Source organism: Moschus berezovskii, chromosome 1 (genome assembly GCF_049115385.1).
Source record: "Moschus berezovskii isolate FMDL1 chromosome 1, NW_MosBer_1.0, whole genome shotgun sequence".
In the NCBI taxonomy this organism is placed as follows: domain Eukaryota; kingdom Metazoa; phylum Chordata; class Mammalia; order Artiodactyla; family Moschidae; genus Moschus; species Moschus berezovskii.
The window spans coordinates 134,895,158-134,913,711 of record NC_142460.1 but is presented as its reverse complement, the minus strand read 5'-3'; the positions used below and the strand labels follow the sequence as shown (position 1 = coordinate 134,913,711).

At 41.6% G+C, this 18,554-nt stretch overlaps 1 protein-coding gene across 2 annotated transcripts in view; it reads right to left on the bottom strand.

Moving 5' to 3' along the window:
- The window catches only part of MISO1 (mitochondrial inner membrane subdomain organizer 1), a 36,640-nt gene extending 32,369 nt beyond the window's left edge, over window positions 1–4,271 (bottom strand). The window contains exons 1-3 of one of the 2 annotated variants that reach the window (XM_055411249.2): window positions 3,989–4,119; window positions 3,560–3,660; window positions 2,097–2,156 (exon numbers count right to left, since the gene is read on the bottom strand). In XM_055411249.2, the coding sequence (XP_055267224.2) occupies window positions 2,097–2,141 (45 nt within the window). In that variant the 5' untranslated portion in view covers window positions 2,142–2,156; window positions 3,560–3,660; window positions 3,989–4,119. Of the gene's footprint in view, window positions 1–2,096; window positions 2,157–3,559; window positions 3,661–3,988 lie in introns of both variants that reach the window. The other variant, XM_055411240.2, reaches the window with a different exon arrangement.
- Window positions 4,272–18,554: the final 14,283 nt, after the last annotated feature.

Here is an 18,554-nt window from a genome sequence, read left to right as displayed (position 1 = left end):
TAGAATCCTGCTATGAACAGATCACCTATTTTTTAAAAAAAGACACCACTCAGACAATCAAAGAATTCTTAATATTGTCTGGATATTAGATGCTGCTGCTGCTGCTGCTAAATCGCTTGAGTCCTATCCTACTCTGTGCAACCCCGCAGACGGCAGCCCACCAGGCTCCCCCCGTCCCTGGGATTCTCCAGGCAAGAACACTGGAGTGGGTTGCCATTTCCTTCTCCAATGAGTGAAAGTGAAAAGTGAAAGTGAAGTCGCTCAGTCGTGACCGACTGTTCGTGACCCCATGGACTGCAGCCTACCAGGCTCCTCCGTCCATGGGATTTTCCAGGCAAGAGTACTGGAGTGGCTTGCCATTGCCTTCTCCGGTCAGAAAGATTAAAGCTTCTCCATAGGTGATGCTAAGAGATTATTAATTATGTTAGATGTGATAATGTTCTAGGACAGACAGACACTGTGAGTCTCCTGATGCAGCATAACAGGAAGCAGCATACTCCATCACCTTCTTGTTCACACTAAACCTACAGAGGAAACACAAATCCAAACTGTGGGAGATTCTCTAAGACTAACTCGGCCTCTTCAAAATCACAGTTCATGAGAGACAAAAATTAAAGTGGGCATAAAAGTCTAGATTAAAGGAGACCAAAGCGACATAACAACTAAATACAGTGCATGATCCTTGACTGAAACTTTGACTGGGAGAAAAAACAGTTACAAAGGATATTTTCAGGAGATAAATATGAACGTTAACTGGATTTTAGAAATTACTACAAAAATGTTAAATTTATTAGATGTAAAAATATTAATGTGATTATGGAGGAAAGTATTCCTGCTCTTAGCAAGTACACTACAAAGTTTTTATGGGACTAGTTATAAAATAAGTGAGTCACAGGTAGGAAGCGTACAGCATGGGGAATACAGTCAGTAACTACGCAGAATCTCTGTAGAGTGACAGACTTATGATCATTTTGAAATGTATAGAAATATCAAATCACTATGTTGTGTAACAGGAAGTAACATAGTGTTGTAGGTCAATTTTCCTTCAAAAACAAACTCATAAAAAAACAGACCAGATTTGCAGTTATGAGAGGCAGGAGATGAAGGAAGGGAGAACTTGGAAGGTACAAACTTCCAGCTATAAGATAAATAAATACCAGGGGTGTAATGTACAACATGAGTAATACAATTAACAATACCGTATGTTATACATGAAAGTAAATCCTGAGTTCTCATCACAAGGAAAAAAATTGTTTTCTGTTTATTTAATTTTGTATCTATATGAGATGATGGATGTTCACTGAACTTACTGTGGTAATCACTTCCTAAGGTATGTAAGTCAAATCATTATACTGGACACCTTAAACATGGGCAGCGCTGTAGGGCAATTACATCTCAGCTCTAAAAAAGTGAGTTCAAGGCATTAAAAAAAAAGAAGGAAAAAAAGACAAAAGTTCTGAAATTGGAGTCTAGGTGTAAAGGCAACAGCTGGAAAACATGTAGTATGGTAACGAGGTATAATCAATGACAATATAAAACAATATAGAGATAAGTATAGGAAATAAACACATACAGAAGCCATATATCTATTCTGGTTCATAACATGACACTGAAATGGCATCCTATGACAACAATCAGGTATATTAAAAAGTACTTGTAAATCCTGAATTATCAAATAAATTTCCAAAATGTCTGTTATTAAAATACTTTTGAAAGGGCAAAAAAAAAAACACTAAATAAGCATAAATTATTTAGTTCAAAGGGACATAAATTCAATGTCAATTTAAACCTAAAACCACTACAGAAAACATTTCTGAGATATTCTTCAACATCTGAAAAGCAAATTTAGTGATTATTTATTTCAAGCATGAAGAAAAGTCATTATGGAAAGACAGGTTGTACAATTCTTTCCATAAAACCCTGTGGATGTGTTACTTTTAAACCAACATCTTAAGGTACGTTCACTGTTCTAAAACGTTATTTAAAAGCTTCTAATATGAATAACAAAATTATACCCATGTTGAGATAAAAATCATCTGAAGTGAGAGAAATTAACTGTGCAGTGCTTATCATAATGTCTTAATTTTTTAACTTACCAGTCGAACACTTCTTAGAAGTAACATGACTCCAGCTATGGCCATTACAGTGCTGATGTTCTTTAGAAAGAGATTTTATGATTAATTCTAATTATTATTCACAATACTGAAAGTACTAAATAGAAGGCAGGAAAAAAAGTCATCCCTTAAACCTAACTTCTCAAATAAGGCATATCCTTCAACTAAAGGCCCACTTCTTCCAAAACAACCAACTGCCCACCAGCCCATTAATCTTCCCCTTTTTCTCCCAGACAATCTGGTACACACAGCAATTATATACATAATACTGTACTGTTTTCTATTGATTGTACTGCTTTAACCATGAGTCCCTTGAATGAATCAGTCTAATATTAATACTTTTTGAGCAAGGCCCATAGGAACTCCATAACCCTAAGTCTGCAGGTGGAATTAAAGTATTTAGTAGAAAACTTTATTACCAATACCATAAAACACAACACTTGGGAAACAGATGTGGCAGTTGGGAAAATCACAGCAATGTTTTTAAAGTGTTTCATTTAAACTGAAATCGATCTAAAGGAGTTTGATTAATAAAGATCCTACAACTCCCTCACCAACAGTGGTAATCTAACTGTGCTTTCCTTCAATAAATACAACTAAGCATGTAAGATATGAAAATATATACAAGAGAACATTCTGTGATTGGATTATTTGGAATAAAACATCCAAGCACTAATTTAAATAATGTTTCCTCTCCCAGTCCTGATGAGGTTATTTTTTTATTTGAAATTAACCAATGCATCTCTTCCTGCTTAACTGGAAGAACCAAGGCCTTGTCAATTAACATCCGTGTTTCTGTGTACACATACACACACGTATATGTATACAATTCATTGATGTTAAACATATTTATGTAGCACTAAGTGGCAGGCACTGTTCTCAGGACTGAGCTGCAGGTGAGTGAGCTGCAGTCTCAGCAGTGAGCTGCAGTCCTGGTGAGTGAAAACAGACATGGTCCTGGCACTTTGGCTGCAAAGTATTTGAAAACCTGTTGAGCCTACTCAACTTCCCAGCAGAATTCTCCCATATGAAAACATTCTCTTCACTTGTACAGTACAGTACTTCTAGCACACTTGGTTTTCCTGAAATTCCTCTTTCCCTCTCTCTGTTCCCTCAGAGTCTTTGCTGATCTCCTGTTAGAGAGGCCCTCAGGTCTCGGTCCTAGAGCTTTTTCAGGAGCTTTTCTGACTCGCTTGAAAACGTCATTCAAGCTTTGAATACTAGAAGTTTTCTATAATAATACTTAAATACTATAAGGTTTATTTACACTTTAAATACTTGAGGTATTATGCAGCCCACTCCCAGATTCCCGTTGTGATCTCCCTTCAAGACATGATTCCTGTATCCAGTTGCCTAGAACACCTAAGCTACGTTGGTAAGTCTAATGACCACCTTCAAGTTCACACGTTTGCATTTAGAAGTCTAATAGGCATCTTCAATTTCACCTTGCAAAAAGCTCTGTAGATTTCCCCAGCAAATCATTTATCCCAACTCCTCCATTTCAGCAATTTCCACACCATCCACGAAGCAGGCAGCCCCCTTGAGTCTTTGTTACAAAGAAAGAAATCACCACCAGGGCTTAGCCACACTCTTCTCTCCCCTGGTCGCCTGCGTGCCCCGCCTTTTTCAAACTGCCCGCCCCGCCCCAGCTGCTCCAATGGCCCCGCTGGCGGCCGGCCCTGGGCGCCGAGGCCTCGCTGGCCTCGGAGGCATCCCGGGGCCCAGCACAGTCAAGGCAGTGATGGGGCCGAGGCATCCCCGCCAGGCCGCGCGCCGCCGCCGCCCCGCGCACGCTGCCCGGGCCTCCCCCAGGACGCGTCTCCCTCAGCCTGGCGCTGCGCGGCCCGCGCCCACCGCCGCCCGGCCTGCTGTACCCGGACGAGGCGCAGGTGGTCGTCGGCCCACTGCGAGATCCGCGCCACCACGTTGGGCGCTGCTCCGTCCCGGCTGGGCGGCGGTGTAGCCGGGCCCGCGGGCTGCCCGGCCATTTTCCCGGCCTCCCGGGAACCGGCCCCGCCTCCTCGACCGGACGACAGGGGGCGCCGCTCTCCGCGGGCGGGCGGACGGCGGGATCCAAGCTCCTCCCGCTGGAGGGGGCGCCGCGCGAGCCGACCTTCGGGTCGGGTTCTCAGTTCAGTTCAGTTCAGTTCAGTCGCTCAGTCGTGTCCGACTCTCCGCGACCCCATGAATCACAGCACGCCAGGCCTCCCTGTCCATCACCAACCCCCGGAGTACACTCAAACTCATGCCCACAGAGTCGGTGATGGCATCCAGCCATCTCATTCTCGGTCTTCCCCTTCTCCTCCCGCCCCCAACCTTTCCCAGCATCAGAGTCTTTTCCAGTGAGTCGGGTTCTCAGCAACCAAGAAGTGGCCGGGGGCGGTCCTCCGGACCTGTTAGGAGACGTCTTTGCAGTGACCCTACACTATTTACACGAGGCTTTCCCACAGCGCAAGAGATCTCTGTCGTTAGGGGATGCGAGCTGCAGGATTACAGGGCATGCTGATGGAAGATGATCAGTTCAACTCGCTTAACTCAGAGCAGTGTAGGTAGCATGTGCCACACAAGAAAGAAAATTGAAGTAGACCATTCTTACACCTGCTCCCAAATATATTAAAATGTGTATTCCTTATATTTGAATTGTGTTTTCAAGTTGTCACTTGCTTCCTAAGCTAAAGATCAGATGCTCTAAATCTATGATTAAATGTAGGGAGCTGACATACTAAACTTACTGTGTTAATCGTTTTGCCATATGGTATGAATATATTAAAGAAAAGCTATGTTAATTATATATCCGTAAAAAAATCAATACAGTTGGTGTATTTTAAAACAAAAATGTCACAGGACAGTGCAAATTATATTTGTGTAAAAAAGTTGTCTGAGCCATGAAAAGTTGTGCAAGAAGTCTGTAACAGGGATGGCCCCTGGGCGGAGGGATTGTAGTAGGAATGGGAGGGAGGTTTCACTATCTACCAGCTCTAATAGCACATTTTGCAATGACAGAAATGTTCTGTATCACACTATCCAATTTCATAGATGTGTGCTTGAGATGTAGCTAGTGTAACAGAGGAACTGAATTTTTTATTTTATTAATTTTAATTTGTTTAAATGGTCACAACTAACTAGTGGCTACCATACTGGACAGGTTTTTTGTTTTTTTTTTAAACTTAGGCATATATATCATTACCATTAAAGATCCAAATAGAGTATGCTGTATCCCTAATAACACATATTATAAGGATGGCCTGCAAGGAATATACTGTCTGAGTACTGTAGCCAATAGAAAGTAAATACAATGGCCAACACTTAGATCTTGCTTACTATGTGCCAGGCCCTGTCCTAAATACTTTATTTCATATATTAACTCTTTTGACCCTCCTAGCAACTTTATGAGACAGGTATTGTTATTAACCCCAGTTTTAAAGAGGAAGTACTTAGAAAGTGTTAACCCAGCAGCCAAGGTCACCAAGCCAAGAAGTGGTGAGCTGAGCAGTAGTGCTGGGATTCAACTCAGCCAGCTGGCTCAGTCCGTGCACTTAACCACAACACTGACTCCCACAAAGACAATCAGCTAAATCACCTAAATCCCTATACATTTCCAGTGAAGGAAAAACACAAATGATATTAGGGGAAAAAAAAAAAAAGACACTACCACCAAAATCTTAATCACTCTATCATGTAAAAACAGAAGCTCTGCATATTAGATTTTGAATAGCTTTATTTAATAAATGAAAAAAAAAAGACAATGGGCAATTATGTGCCTAATTCTGCTTCCTTTGCTTTTCTAATGTCCTATATCTCTTACCTCCTTTCTGCTCCCACTCTAATTGTCCTATTTGAAGATAATTAGTCCATTCTCCCTAGTTTCCACCCCAAAGTCTTTTTTCTGTATCCCGGATATCAGTCACCTGGGTGTCTCTAACTTCTCTAGATTTCTGAGAATGTCTTTTCAGTAATATTTTAGCATCATCCCAATAACTATTGGTGTGAGAAGTATAGTGCCTGCCCCAGGATTTCTGCAGATTAACTGAAATTTAACATTCTTCTGGAGTAGCTACACCAAGGAACCCTGCTTATTTTGTTGCTGATGACCTCTGAGAACTCACTGGATATGTTGCTTATGCCAGTAGCAGTAGGCACAGAAAAGCATACTTAGATTCTCTGCCCATCCCTTAATTTCCCACAATATCATAGACATAAAGACTGTGTTGAGAATAGAGGTTTGGGGGAAGTTGGACATTAACGAGGTACAATTACATTTTTTAAAAAAAATCAACTAGATATTAAAGTGAATTTTCCTAGAATCCAAAGTAAAAGGAAAACAAATTGAATGGGACCACTCACAAAAACATCCCAGTTTCTAGCCTTGGTTTCTGATTTTAAATTCACTCATCCCATTTTTCTAACATACCCATTGTTATGGACTGTTTGTGTCTCCCCAAAATTGTTTTTTGAAATTCTAACTGTTAATACAGTGGTATTAGGAGATGAGATCTTTGGGAGGTAATTAGAGGCACCAGAGATCAAATTGCCAACATCCGCTGGATCATGGAGAAAGCAAGAGAGTTCCAGAAAAACATCTATTTCTGCTTCACTGACTATGCCAAAGCCTTTGACTGTGTGGATCACAATAAACTATGGAACATTCTGAAAGAGATGGTAATACCAGACCACCTGACCTGCCTCTTGAGAAACCTGTATGCAGGTCAGGAAGCAACAGTCAGAACTGGTCATGGAACAACAGACTGGTTCCAAATAGGAAAAGGAGTACATCAAGGTTGTATATTGTCACCCTGCTTATTTAACTTCTATGCAGAGTACATCATGAGGAATGCTGGGCTGGAAGAAGCACAAGCTGGAATCAAGATTGCCGGGAGAAATATCAATAACCTCAGATATGCAGATAACACCACCCTTATGGCAGAAAGTGAAGAGGAACTCAAAAGCCTCTTGAGGAAAGTGAAAGAGGAGAGTGAAAAGGTTGGCTTGAAGCTCAACATTCAGAAAACAAAGATCATGGCATCGGTCCCATCACTTCATGGCAAATAGATGGGGAAACAGTGGTAACAGTGTCAGACTTTATTTTTTTGGGCTCCAAAATCACTGTGGATGCTGATTGCAGCCATGAAATTAAAAGACACTTACTCCTTGGAAGGAAAGTTATGACCAACCTAGATAGCATATTAAAAAGCAGAGACATTACTTTGCCAACAAAGGTCCGTCTAGTCAAGGCTATGGTTTTTCCAGTGGTCATGTATGGATGTGAGAGTTGGGCTGTGAAGAAAGCTGACTGCCGAAGACTTGATGCTTTTGAACTGTGGTGCTGGAGAAGACTCTTGAGAGTCCCTTGGACTGCAAGCAGACCCAACCAGTCCATTCTAAAGGAGATCAATCCTGGGTTTTCATTGGAAGGACTGATGCTAAAGCTGAAACTCGAATACTTTGGCCACCTCATGCGACGAGTTGACTCACTGGAAAAGACTCTGATGCTGGGAGGGATTGGAGGCAGGAGGAGAAGCAGACGACAGAGAATGAGATGGCTGGATGGCATCACCGACTCGATGGACGTGAGTTTGAGTAAACTCTGGGAGTTGGTAATGGACAGGGAGACCTGGCGTGCTGTGATTCATGGGGTCGCAAAGAGTCGGACACAACTGAGCGACTTAACTGAACTGAACTAGGTTTAGATAAGGTCATGAGGGTGGAGTTCTGACGATGGGATTAATGTCCTTATAGGAAGAGGAAGAAAAGACTGGACAGAGTTCCCTCTCTCCTTGCCATGTGAGCACACAGAGAAGGTGGCACTCTGCCAACCAGGAAGAGGGCTCTCATCAGTAATCAAATCTGGCAGCATCTTGGACTTTGCAGCCTCAGAAACTGTAATTTATGTCTGTTGACTATGTCATCCGGTTTATGGTAATTTGTCTTAGTAGCCTGAGAGAACTAAAGCACCTGTGTACCTCAGGATCAGAAAGGAGCTCCTAACTTCCTTGGTCCCTAAACTATCAGCCTCCCGCCCCCCTTCAGGACTGTCAGGAGTGATCAAGGGTGTCATCCTATGATTCCTTGTCACGTTCTCCTGTTCATTGAAAACTTCAGCATCTAATTTAAAGTCTTTCTCTTCATCTCAATTCCTGTCATTATCCTGATCTCTCAGGTGGCTGACTGTCTCATGCCTGGTGACTTTTCCTTCTATCCCATTTCAGTCATCTACTCCCATGATTATACCCTGGATCTTATTTTCACCAAAAATTACAATGCCTGCCATCATAGCCCTTAACACCTCACTCTCCCATACAACCTCCTGTTCTTCTGGTTACCTTGTGAAAATACTTCTTAAAGCAATAATTCTTTGAGCAATCCACTGAAGCACCATGTCCTATTCTTCAGCCCCCTCTAGACCTCAGTTCCCATCTTATTCAGCTTAGACTATATGATTTAGCATTATAATCATTTTCTTAAAGACAGGCTCAACTTCAATCCCCCTCTGACTTCTTTATTATACTTGTCAGCAAAACCCCAACATTGGATTATACTGAACCTTCAGCAAACACTTGGGGTTTGGTATAGGGAGGTCTTCAAGGTTTTTTTTTTTTTTTTTTTTAAGAGAAGCTGCAAATCTAACCATTTATATGAAATCATCCTACTTTGAAATTAAAATTAAGTCTTGGCAGACTTCCCTGGTGGTCCAGTGGTTAAGAATCTGCCTGCCAATGCAGGGGATATGGGTTCAATCTCTGGTCCAGGAAGATTCCACATGCCTTGGGGAAGCTAAGCCCATGCACCGCAACTACTGAGCCTGTGAGCACCCTGGAGCCTGTGCTCTGCAACAAGGGAAGGCATCACAGTGAGAAACCTGCACTCCTCAACTAGAGAGGAGCTCGTGCTCACCACAACCAGCGAAAAGCCCAAGAGCAGTAACAACGACCCAGTGCAGCCAAAAAATAAAAATAAATAAAAAATTTTAAAGAATAAGTGTTGGCAACACACTGCGCTGGGTACAAGATATGTCTTGAGACAGAGACTGTGACCTTCAGTTTATTACCTCTGCTTTAATGGCTTTCCCTTATGCTTCAAGTAATGTCAGAACTCCTTGGGATCACATACAAGGTGCTACATAATCAAGGCCCTGCCTATTTTTTCTTTCTTACTCCCCACTTCACTCACTATGCCACAAGCACAGTCAGCTTCCTAGCTGCCTTTTAATATTTATTTATTTAGCTGTTCAGGGTCTTAGTTGAGGCACTAAGGATCTTTGATCTTTGTTGTGGCACGTGGGATCTAGTTCCCCGATCAGAGATCAAACCAGGGCCCCCTGCATTGGGAGCATGGAGTCTTAGCCACTGGACCACCAGGGAAGTCCCCTCTCTGACCATCTGTCTTCACACACATCAAGTTCATCCCTGTCTTAGAGCCTCTGCAAATACTGCTCCTCTGTCTAGAATGTCCTGATCCCTCTTCCCTCTTCACCTCCCTAGCCCATCACCACCACCAAGCTGGCTCCTTATCCTTCAGGTCTCAGTTTAAATATCATATCCACAAAGAGGTCTTTTAACAATACCTCAGATTGGCCCATAACATACACAACATAAAATTTAATGTGTAGTTTGATGGACTGGTAAGATTTCCCTTTTTATTCTCTTCCTTCCCCATTAGCCTGCAGGTCAGAGCCTATGTCTATTTACTAGTGTGTGTCTATGACTGAATAGCCAGTGCTTAGTGTATTTCCTGATACAAAGAAGAATCTTCCAAGTATTAATTGCGTAAGAGAGAATCTCTTCCATTTTCTGCACAGCAAAACCTCTACCTCTCTTCTCTCCACTTCTATTTTGTCCTCAGCTTCCTTCCTTCCATTCCCTCCCATTCTCTTTCCAACCAATTCAGTACTACAGTCATTAGGGAATGCATAACTAGTAACTTGAAGAATTAAAGACCAGTAAAGGTAATTACATCGGAGAAGGCGATGGCACCCCACTCCAGTACTCTTGCCTGGAAAATCCCATGGATGGACGAGCCTGGTAGGCTGCAGTCCATGGGGTCACTAAGAGTCGGACACGACTGAGAGACTTCACTTTCACTTTTCACTTTCATGCACTGGAGAAGGAAATGGCATCCCACTCCAGTGTTCTTGCCTGGAGAATCCCAGGGACGGGGGAGCCTGGTGGGCTGCCATCTATGGGGTCGCACAGAGTCGGACACGACTAAAGCGACTTAGCAGCAGCAGCAGCAAAGGTAATTACATAGGTAAATATAAGATAATATACAAATATATTTTTGTTTCTAATTCTTTCCTTCTCCTGTATGATTCAAAATACAACTGGATAAAGCAATAACACAAACTGTATTGAGAGTCTATAATATATAAAGATATTTCTATGACAAAAACAAATAGCACAAAGGAGGGGGGAAGGAACAGAATTATATTGGAGCAAAGTTTTTGTAGAATAGTGACTGAACTGTGCACTTTACTACAGGTAAATTATAACTTGATTTAAAAAAAAAAAATAGGAGGGAGGAGTTTGAATAGTGTAATAATACTTGTAGAAATTAGGAACCCTGGAACCTCAATTCAGTTGTTAGGCAGTGATCAGTAACTTCAGTCTAGCTAGGTCTTATGTTTGGAATGCAGTTTGGTAACCAAAAAGTAGTTCAAGAACTTATACAACTCTATTGAGTCAGCCACCAACATGGTTCTCTTCTCAGGATCAGAAGTTCATTAGTCTCTATTTATGTTTAACCTATCCCTAGTAACTCAGTTTCTGTCTCATTGTGTATTTCTCTTAACAGTATAACACACACTTAGTACTTCTCCCACATAACCTACAACTGTAATTGATCCAAGCATTATCATTCCTATCAAAAGTTTTCAGGCCAAGCCACCTAATAGACTGATAGCTGGTCTATAAAGTGGCTTTCAGTCAGAGGCTCACTTCTCTAGCACAATCAGCTGGAGTCTGTATGACAAGGTTTAGTGGTTAAAAACATGGCCACTTAGCTTAAGAAAAAAGCCAGAGTTGCTTTGCTATGCCTGGGGCTCTTGGCATAAAACCTCCTCTCCAGAGCATTCTCCTAAACAAAATTACTGTCTGCTCAATTTTTTCATAGCCCTTTTTGCTCAGGAAATTATGATCCTCTAAAGGAAAAGACATGTCAAGATATTTCTATTCTTTCCACAGTGTACATTTTGAAGAAAAGATAGTAACTTCGCTGAATCAAAGTAAGAGTTAAAATAAGAATCAGGGCTTCCTTGATGGCTCAGTGGTAAAGAACCTGCCTGCCAATGCAGGAGACACAGGTTTGATCCTTGGTCCTTGAAGATCCCACATGCGACAGAGCAACTAAGCCTCTGCTCTAGAGACTGGAAGCCACAACTATTGAGACCTTGTGCTGAGACTACTGAAGGCAGAACACTTTAGAGCCTGTGCTCCACAACAAAAGAGGCTACCTCAATTAGAAGTCCTCACACCACAACTAGAGAGTAGCCCTCGCTTGCCACAGCTAGAGAAAAGCCCATGCAGAAATGAAGACCCAGTACAGTCAATAAATAAATAATTTTAAAAATAAGAATTAAAGACTACAACCAACATGACTCTATGAATACATTTCTGCAATGTCACTTGTAATTTTTATATCACATCAAGTTCAAGAATTAAATATTATTACAGTATTTTCCTATTTATAGAACAGTGTTCTGCCATTCCACTCTATCATGTAATAAGCTTAATTTAGAAAATGAGATAGTAAAACTCTGAAATGTTTGCCTCCTGGGGTTATCACTGCAGTCCTTAGCTCATTAAATTTACATGCATTGTTTACTTTCACTTCTGGGCATTAATCTGGCAATTGAGTCTATGGAACGAATTTCTGGCAGACCATTGCAAATTATATACAGATGAAATCTTTATTATATTAATATATAGCCCCAAGTTTAGCCTTTGTGGTAGGACCATACTTATTTTATTGACTTCTTGTTTAAGAAGAGAGATTTACTTTCTCTATTTCGAATAAGAGAAACAGTCCTCCCAGTGTAAATGTTTGAGGTAGAAATGAGAGGGAAAGGAACCTCACAAAATTATCATACTAGGAATCTCAGACACTGAAAAATACCCCCAGTGAAGTTTTAAGAATCACATCATCAGGGGTTTGTGACTCTGCTAATGGTTCTTCACCTACCTGACCTTGGTTTTCTCTTCTTCCATTTACACATTCCTTCTCATCATGAAATCGACTTCCTTACCCTCTTTTCTATCACTAGGATGACCATACAATTCACGATCAAAATCATGACATTTTTCAGTATTACAACAAAGTTCTAGGAATAATTTTGCTAGCAGCTTTCTCGGTTGGTCAGTCCTAAAGAATCCACCTGCCAATGAAGGAGACACAGGTTCGATCCTTAGTCTCGAAAGATCCCACATCTCAAGGAGCAACTAAGCCTGTGTGCCACAACTAGTGAGCCTGTGCTCTAGAGCCCAGAAGCCCCAACTACTGAAGCCCAAGCACCTAGAGCCCATGATTCACAACAAGAGAAGCCTATGCACGCAACTAGAGTGTAGCTCCCACTTGCCACAACTAGAGAAACCCTGCATGCAACAAAGACGATCCAATGCAGTCAAAAATAAATAAAATTATAAAAAAATAAATTTTGCTGGGACAGCAAGCATAAACTTGTACTGTCCGTACAGACACAGGAAATTAAGTAACCTTATCATCTGCCTCACAGTTTACACCTAACACAGTCTCTGAATCTTTGCGTCTACAGCTTACTTGCTGCAGCAAGTTTCTGGGATCTGCACAGCCTCCCCTCAATGCCTCCAGGTCAATAACAAGGCCAATCTGAGCACAATTTGAGTGGAACTATACCAAACCTGCTCAGGGTGGAAAGATGTTATTCACAGAGAAAATTAGATAACTTAGGCTTTAGCGTACCAGCAGGGGATGGGAAAACACTTGTGAGAGTGAATCTTACAGGTGTGGAACCAGGAAAGCAGAATATAAGGTTAGTGAGCATCCTGGGAAAGAAATCTAGAGCCAGGTTACTAATTATTATTATTATTTTTCTTATATATATTTTTAGCTGTGCTAGGTCTTCATTGCGGTGCAGACTTTTCCTCTAGTTGCAGAGAGCGGGAGCCACTCTCCAATTGCGGTGCGAAGGCCTCTCTCATTGCGCTGGCTTCTCCTGCTGCAGAGCACGGGGTCTAGGGCTTGTGGGATTCAGTAGCTGTGGTACATGGCTTCAGCAGTTTTGGCTCCCCAGGGCTCTAGAGCACCAGCTCTAATTGTGATATACGGGCTTAATTGCTCCTCAGCATGTGGGATCTTCCTGGACCAGGGATCTAATCCGTATAGCCTACATTGGCATGTAAATTTTTACCTCTGAGCCACCAGGGAAGCTCTTAGAGCCAATTCTACCACACAACTGGGATGGATCTTTAAAGCAAGGACACCTATCTTTAAAGCAGCCTATAGTAAATGAAGCAGAGATGCTAAACAGCCTCAGCAGAGTGCAGAAGAACGGATTCAAAAAAGAACTGAAATGTTAGAATGCAGTTACTACACAAAACCAGAGAGTCCACAATCTGAATATGCTTTCTGGATACTACTTCAAAGAAAAATTGATGCTAAACATCTCTAGTCATTCAGTTCAGTCGCTCAGTCGTGTCCGACTATTTGCAACCCCATGAATCACGGCACGCCAGGCCTCCCTGTCCATCACCAACTACCGGAGTTCACTCAACTCAAGTCCATCGAGTCGGTGATGCCATCCAGCCATCTCATTCTCTGTCGTCCCCTTCTCCTCCTGCCCGCAATCCCTCCCAGCATCAGAGACTTTTCCAGTGAGTAAACTCATCACATGAGGTGGCCAAAGTATTGGAGTTTCAGCTTTAGCATCAGTCCTTCCAATGAACACCCAGGACTGATCTCCTTTAGTACGGACTGGTTGGATCTCCTTGCAGTCCAAGGGACTCTCAAGAGTCTTCTCCAGCATCACAGTTCAAAAGCATCAATTCTTCGGCGATCAGCTTTCTTCACAGTCAACTCTCACATCCATACATGACCACTGGAAAAACCATAGCCTTGACTAGACGGACCTTGGTTGGCAAAGTAATGTCTCTGCTTTTTAATATGCTATCTAGGTTGGTCATAACATTCCTTCCAAGGAGTAAGCGTCTTTTAATTTCATGGCTGCAATCAGCATCCACAGTGATTTTGGAGCCCCCAAAAATAAAGTCTGACACTGTTTCCACTGTTTCCCCATCTACTTGCCATGAAGGGATGGGACCGGATGCCATGATCTTTGTTTTCTGAATGTTGAGCTTTAAGCCAACTTTTTCACTCTCCTCTTTCACTTTCATCAAGAGGCTTTTTAGTTCCTCTTCACTTTCTGCCCTAAGGGTGGTGTCATCTGCATATCTGAGGTTATTGATATTTCTCCCGGCAATCTTGATTCCAGCTTGTGCTTCTTCCAGCCCAGCATTCCTCATGATGTACTCTTCATAGAAGTTAAATAAGCAGGGTGACAATATACAACCTTGATGTACTCCTTTTCCTATTTGGAACCAGTCTGTTGTTCCATGTCCAGTTCTAACTGTTGCTTCCTGACCTCCATACAGGTTTCTCAAGAGGCAGGTCAGGGGGTCTGATATTCCCATCTCTTTCAGAATTTTCCAGTTTATTGTGATCCACATAGTCAAAGGCTTTGGCATAGTCAATAAAGCAGAAATAGATGTTTTCTGGAACTCTCTTGCTTTTGTCATGATCCAGTGGATGTTGGCAATTTGATCTCTGGTGCCTCTGCCTTTTCTAAAACCAGCTTGAACATCTGGAATTTCACGGTTCACGTATTGCTGAAGCCTGGCTTGGAGAATTTTGAGCATGACTTTACTAGCGTGTGAGATGAGTGCAATTGTGCGATAGTTTGAGCTTTCTTTGGCATTGCCTTTCTTTGGGATTGCAATGAAAACTGACCTTTTCCAGTCCTGTGGCCACTGCTGAGTTTTCCAAATTTGGCAAAGGTTAAACTAAAGTGGAAAAGTACCTACCATACATACTTTAAATCTTTTAAGAGAAAATCAAATCATTATACCTTCAGTTCAGTTCAGTCGCTCAGTCATGTCCGACTCTTTGCGACCCCATGAATCACAGCACGCCAGGCCTCCCTATCCATCCCCAACTCCCGGAGTTCACTCAAACTCATGTCCATCTAGTCGGTGATGCCATCCAGCCATCTCATTCTCTGTCGTCCCCTTCTCCTCCCGCCCCCAATCCTTCCTATCTACCAAAGACACTGGTTAAAAAAACAATAGCCACAGTGTAGTATGACATCTTCCCTTCTGTAACTAAAATGGCTGTTAAATACACTAATTTACTTTAGTATTAGTTTTACTTTCTTTAATACTAAAGTGAAAAACATTTTAGCAAAGCTAAAGTAATGCTCAAAATTCTCCAAGCTAGGCTTCAACAGTACATGAACCACGAACTTCCAGATGTTCAAGGTGGATTTAGAAAAGGCAGAGGAACCAGAGATCAAATTGCCAACATCTGTTGGATCATGAAAACAGCAAAAGAGTTCCAGAAAAACATCTACTTCTGCTTTATTGACTATGCCAAAACCTTTGACTATGTGGATCACAACAAACTGTGGAAAATTCTTCAAGAGTGGGTATACCAGACCCTTATCTGCCTCCTGAGAAATCGGTATGCAGGTCAAGAAGCAACAGTTAGAACTGGAAATGGAACAACGGACTGGTTCCAAACTGGGAAAGGAGTATGCCAAGGCTGTATATTGTCACCCTGCTTATTTAACTTATATGCAGAGTACATCATGCAAAATGCTGGACTAAGCACAAGCTGGAATTAAGATTGCCGGGAGAAATCTCAATAACCTCAGATATGCAGATGACACCACCCTTATGGCAGAAAGTGAAGAACTAAACAGCCTCTTGATGAAAGTGAAAGAGGAGAGTAAAAAAGCTGGCTTAAAACTCAACATTCAAAAAACAAAGATCATGGCATCCGGCCCCATCATTTCATGGCAAATAGATGGGAAACAATGGAAACAGTGAGAGACTTTATTTTCTTGGGCTCCAAAAATCACTGCAGATGGTGACTGCAGCCACGAAATTAAGACGCTTGCTCCCTGGTAGAAAAGCTATGACCAACCTAGACAGCATATTAAAAAGTAGAGACATAACTTTGCCAACAAAGGTCTGTCAAGTCTGGTTTTTCCAGTGGTCATGTATGGATGTGAGAGTTGGACTCTGAAGAAAGCTGAGCACCAAAGAACTGATGCTTTTGAACTGTGGTGTTGGAGAAGACTCTTGAAAGTCCCTTGGACTGCAAGGAGAACCAGTCAATCCTAAAGGAAATCAGTCCTAAATATTCATTGGAAGGACTGATGCTCAAGCTGAAGCTTCAATACTTTGGCCACCTGATGCGAAGAATTGACTCATTGGAAAAGACCCTGATGCTGGGAAAGATTGAAGGGAGAAGGAGAGGGGACAACAGAGAATGAGATGGCTGGATGGCATCACTGACTCAATGGACGTAAGTCTGAACAAGTTCTAGGAGTTGGTGAAGGACAGGGTAACCTAGAGTGCTGCAGTCCACGCAGTCGCAGAGTTGGGCACGACTGAGCAACTGAAATGAAACACATTTTGGAAATCTGCATAGAATGTTCAACAGGTTGGTTTATTTTTTTTTAGCAACGTCTGACATATAATATTACTCATTATTTCAAATGTGTAAAAAGACATGATTCCCCAAAACACAAAGATAAGTCTGGTCTTATATTAAATAAAGATCTCAACCATTTAATATAAAATACTTCTTTGGGATTTCTGTTAACAAGGCAAAATTTTTTGTTTATAGGAAAAAAAGGATTACATGACTAATTCCACATGTGTTTTGTGGAATCCCATCCACTCTTATGTCCTTCTTCTACCAGTAATATCTTGTCTGCTCTAATCCCTTCAAGATTCCAGTTCAGGACTATACAGAGACTTTCCAGTTTTTGTGCATCTAAAAAAGATGCTCAACTTGAGAGTTGAGTTTTATGTGAGGCAAAATGAGGACTGCAGCTCAGGAGGCAGCATCTCTGATAGCTCTGAGAGACGACTCCAAAGCAGCAGTGGGGGAAGGTCAATCTATAAGGTTATGGTAAAGCGGGAGTTCAACACCATTAAACACTCATTTTACAAAATGTTTTTCAATCATGAAGATCTGATGTCACCCTATAGGGATTTACTGCTTCTCTAGTTATGGGGAGATGAAAGGCTTGAGATCATAAAATCTGTTCCTAAAAACATCCAACTACCTAAAGACCCCTCCCATCAGATTCCCTGGAGCACAGAGTGCCTCATTCCACCCTGAACTCCCTCAGGGGTTGTTGAAGGTCAATGGCTATAGCAGCAGAAGGTTCAATCTCTGTCCAGGCAGATGGCAATGCCTTGGTTGTTCAGTCATTGGCAATGCTCTTGGTAAGTGCCAATTTGTAGCTGACATTTTCATCACAGATTTTTCTTTTAACATTATATTCAGAATGCTTTGGGATTCCCTGGTGGCTCAGACGGTAAAGCGTCTGCCCGCAATGCCGGAGACCTGGGTTTGATCCCTGGGTCGAAAATCCCCTGGAGAAGGAAATGGCAACCCATTCCAGTATTCTTGCCTGGGAAATCCCATGGACAGAGGAACCTGGTGGGCTACAGTCCATGGGGTCACAAAGAGTTGGATACAACTGAGTGACTTCACTTTCACTTTCAGAATGCTTTACACAATTAGTTTTACAACTATTACCTCAAATATATGTTTAAAATTCATATAATAAGGCCATGGCTTTAACATTTTTTGGATCACAGACCATTTACAATTTTAATAAGAACTCTCTCTAGAAAAATTAAAAATTACATATCCAGAGTTTTGCAAGCAGTACAGGAGTTTCAAGGTCCCATTGTCATCTATTTAGGATAAAAAACCAGTGTCATAAAAGGATGAAATCAAACAACAGGCTTGGCTCTCAAAAGTTTAACTTTTTGGTAGCCGAGCAGCTGGCAGGATCTTAGTCCCCAACCATGGATTGTGCCCAGGGCCTCAGTACGGAAAGTGTGGAGACCTAACTACTGGACCACCAGGGAATTCTCTCAAAGGTTTAAAATTTTTTAAAATAGAGAAATCTGTTTTAGGTGTTAAAAACAAATTCTTATGATTAATGAGGTAAAATTAAAATATTTACAAAGGAGAAAGGCTTTAGTCTTAGCTAATCTTATAAGAACTTTTTAAACTTATCCTTGATTCAAACATGTTGCTACTAATGTGCAAACGGATGTGTATATACTATGTATTTATATACATATATATGTATTTATATCCAAGTGAAAGAGGAGAGTGAAAAAGTTGGCTTAAAGCTCAACATTCAGAAAACGAAGATCATGGCATCTG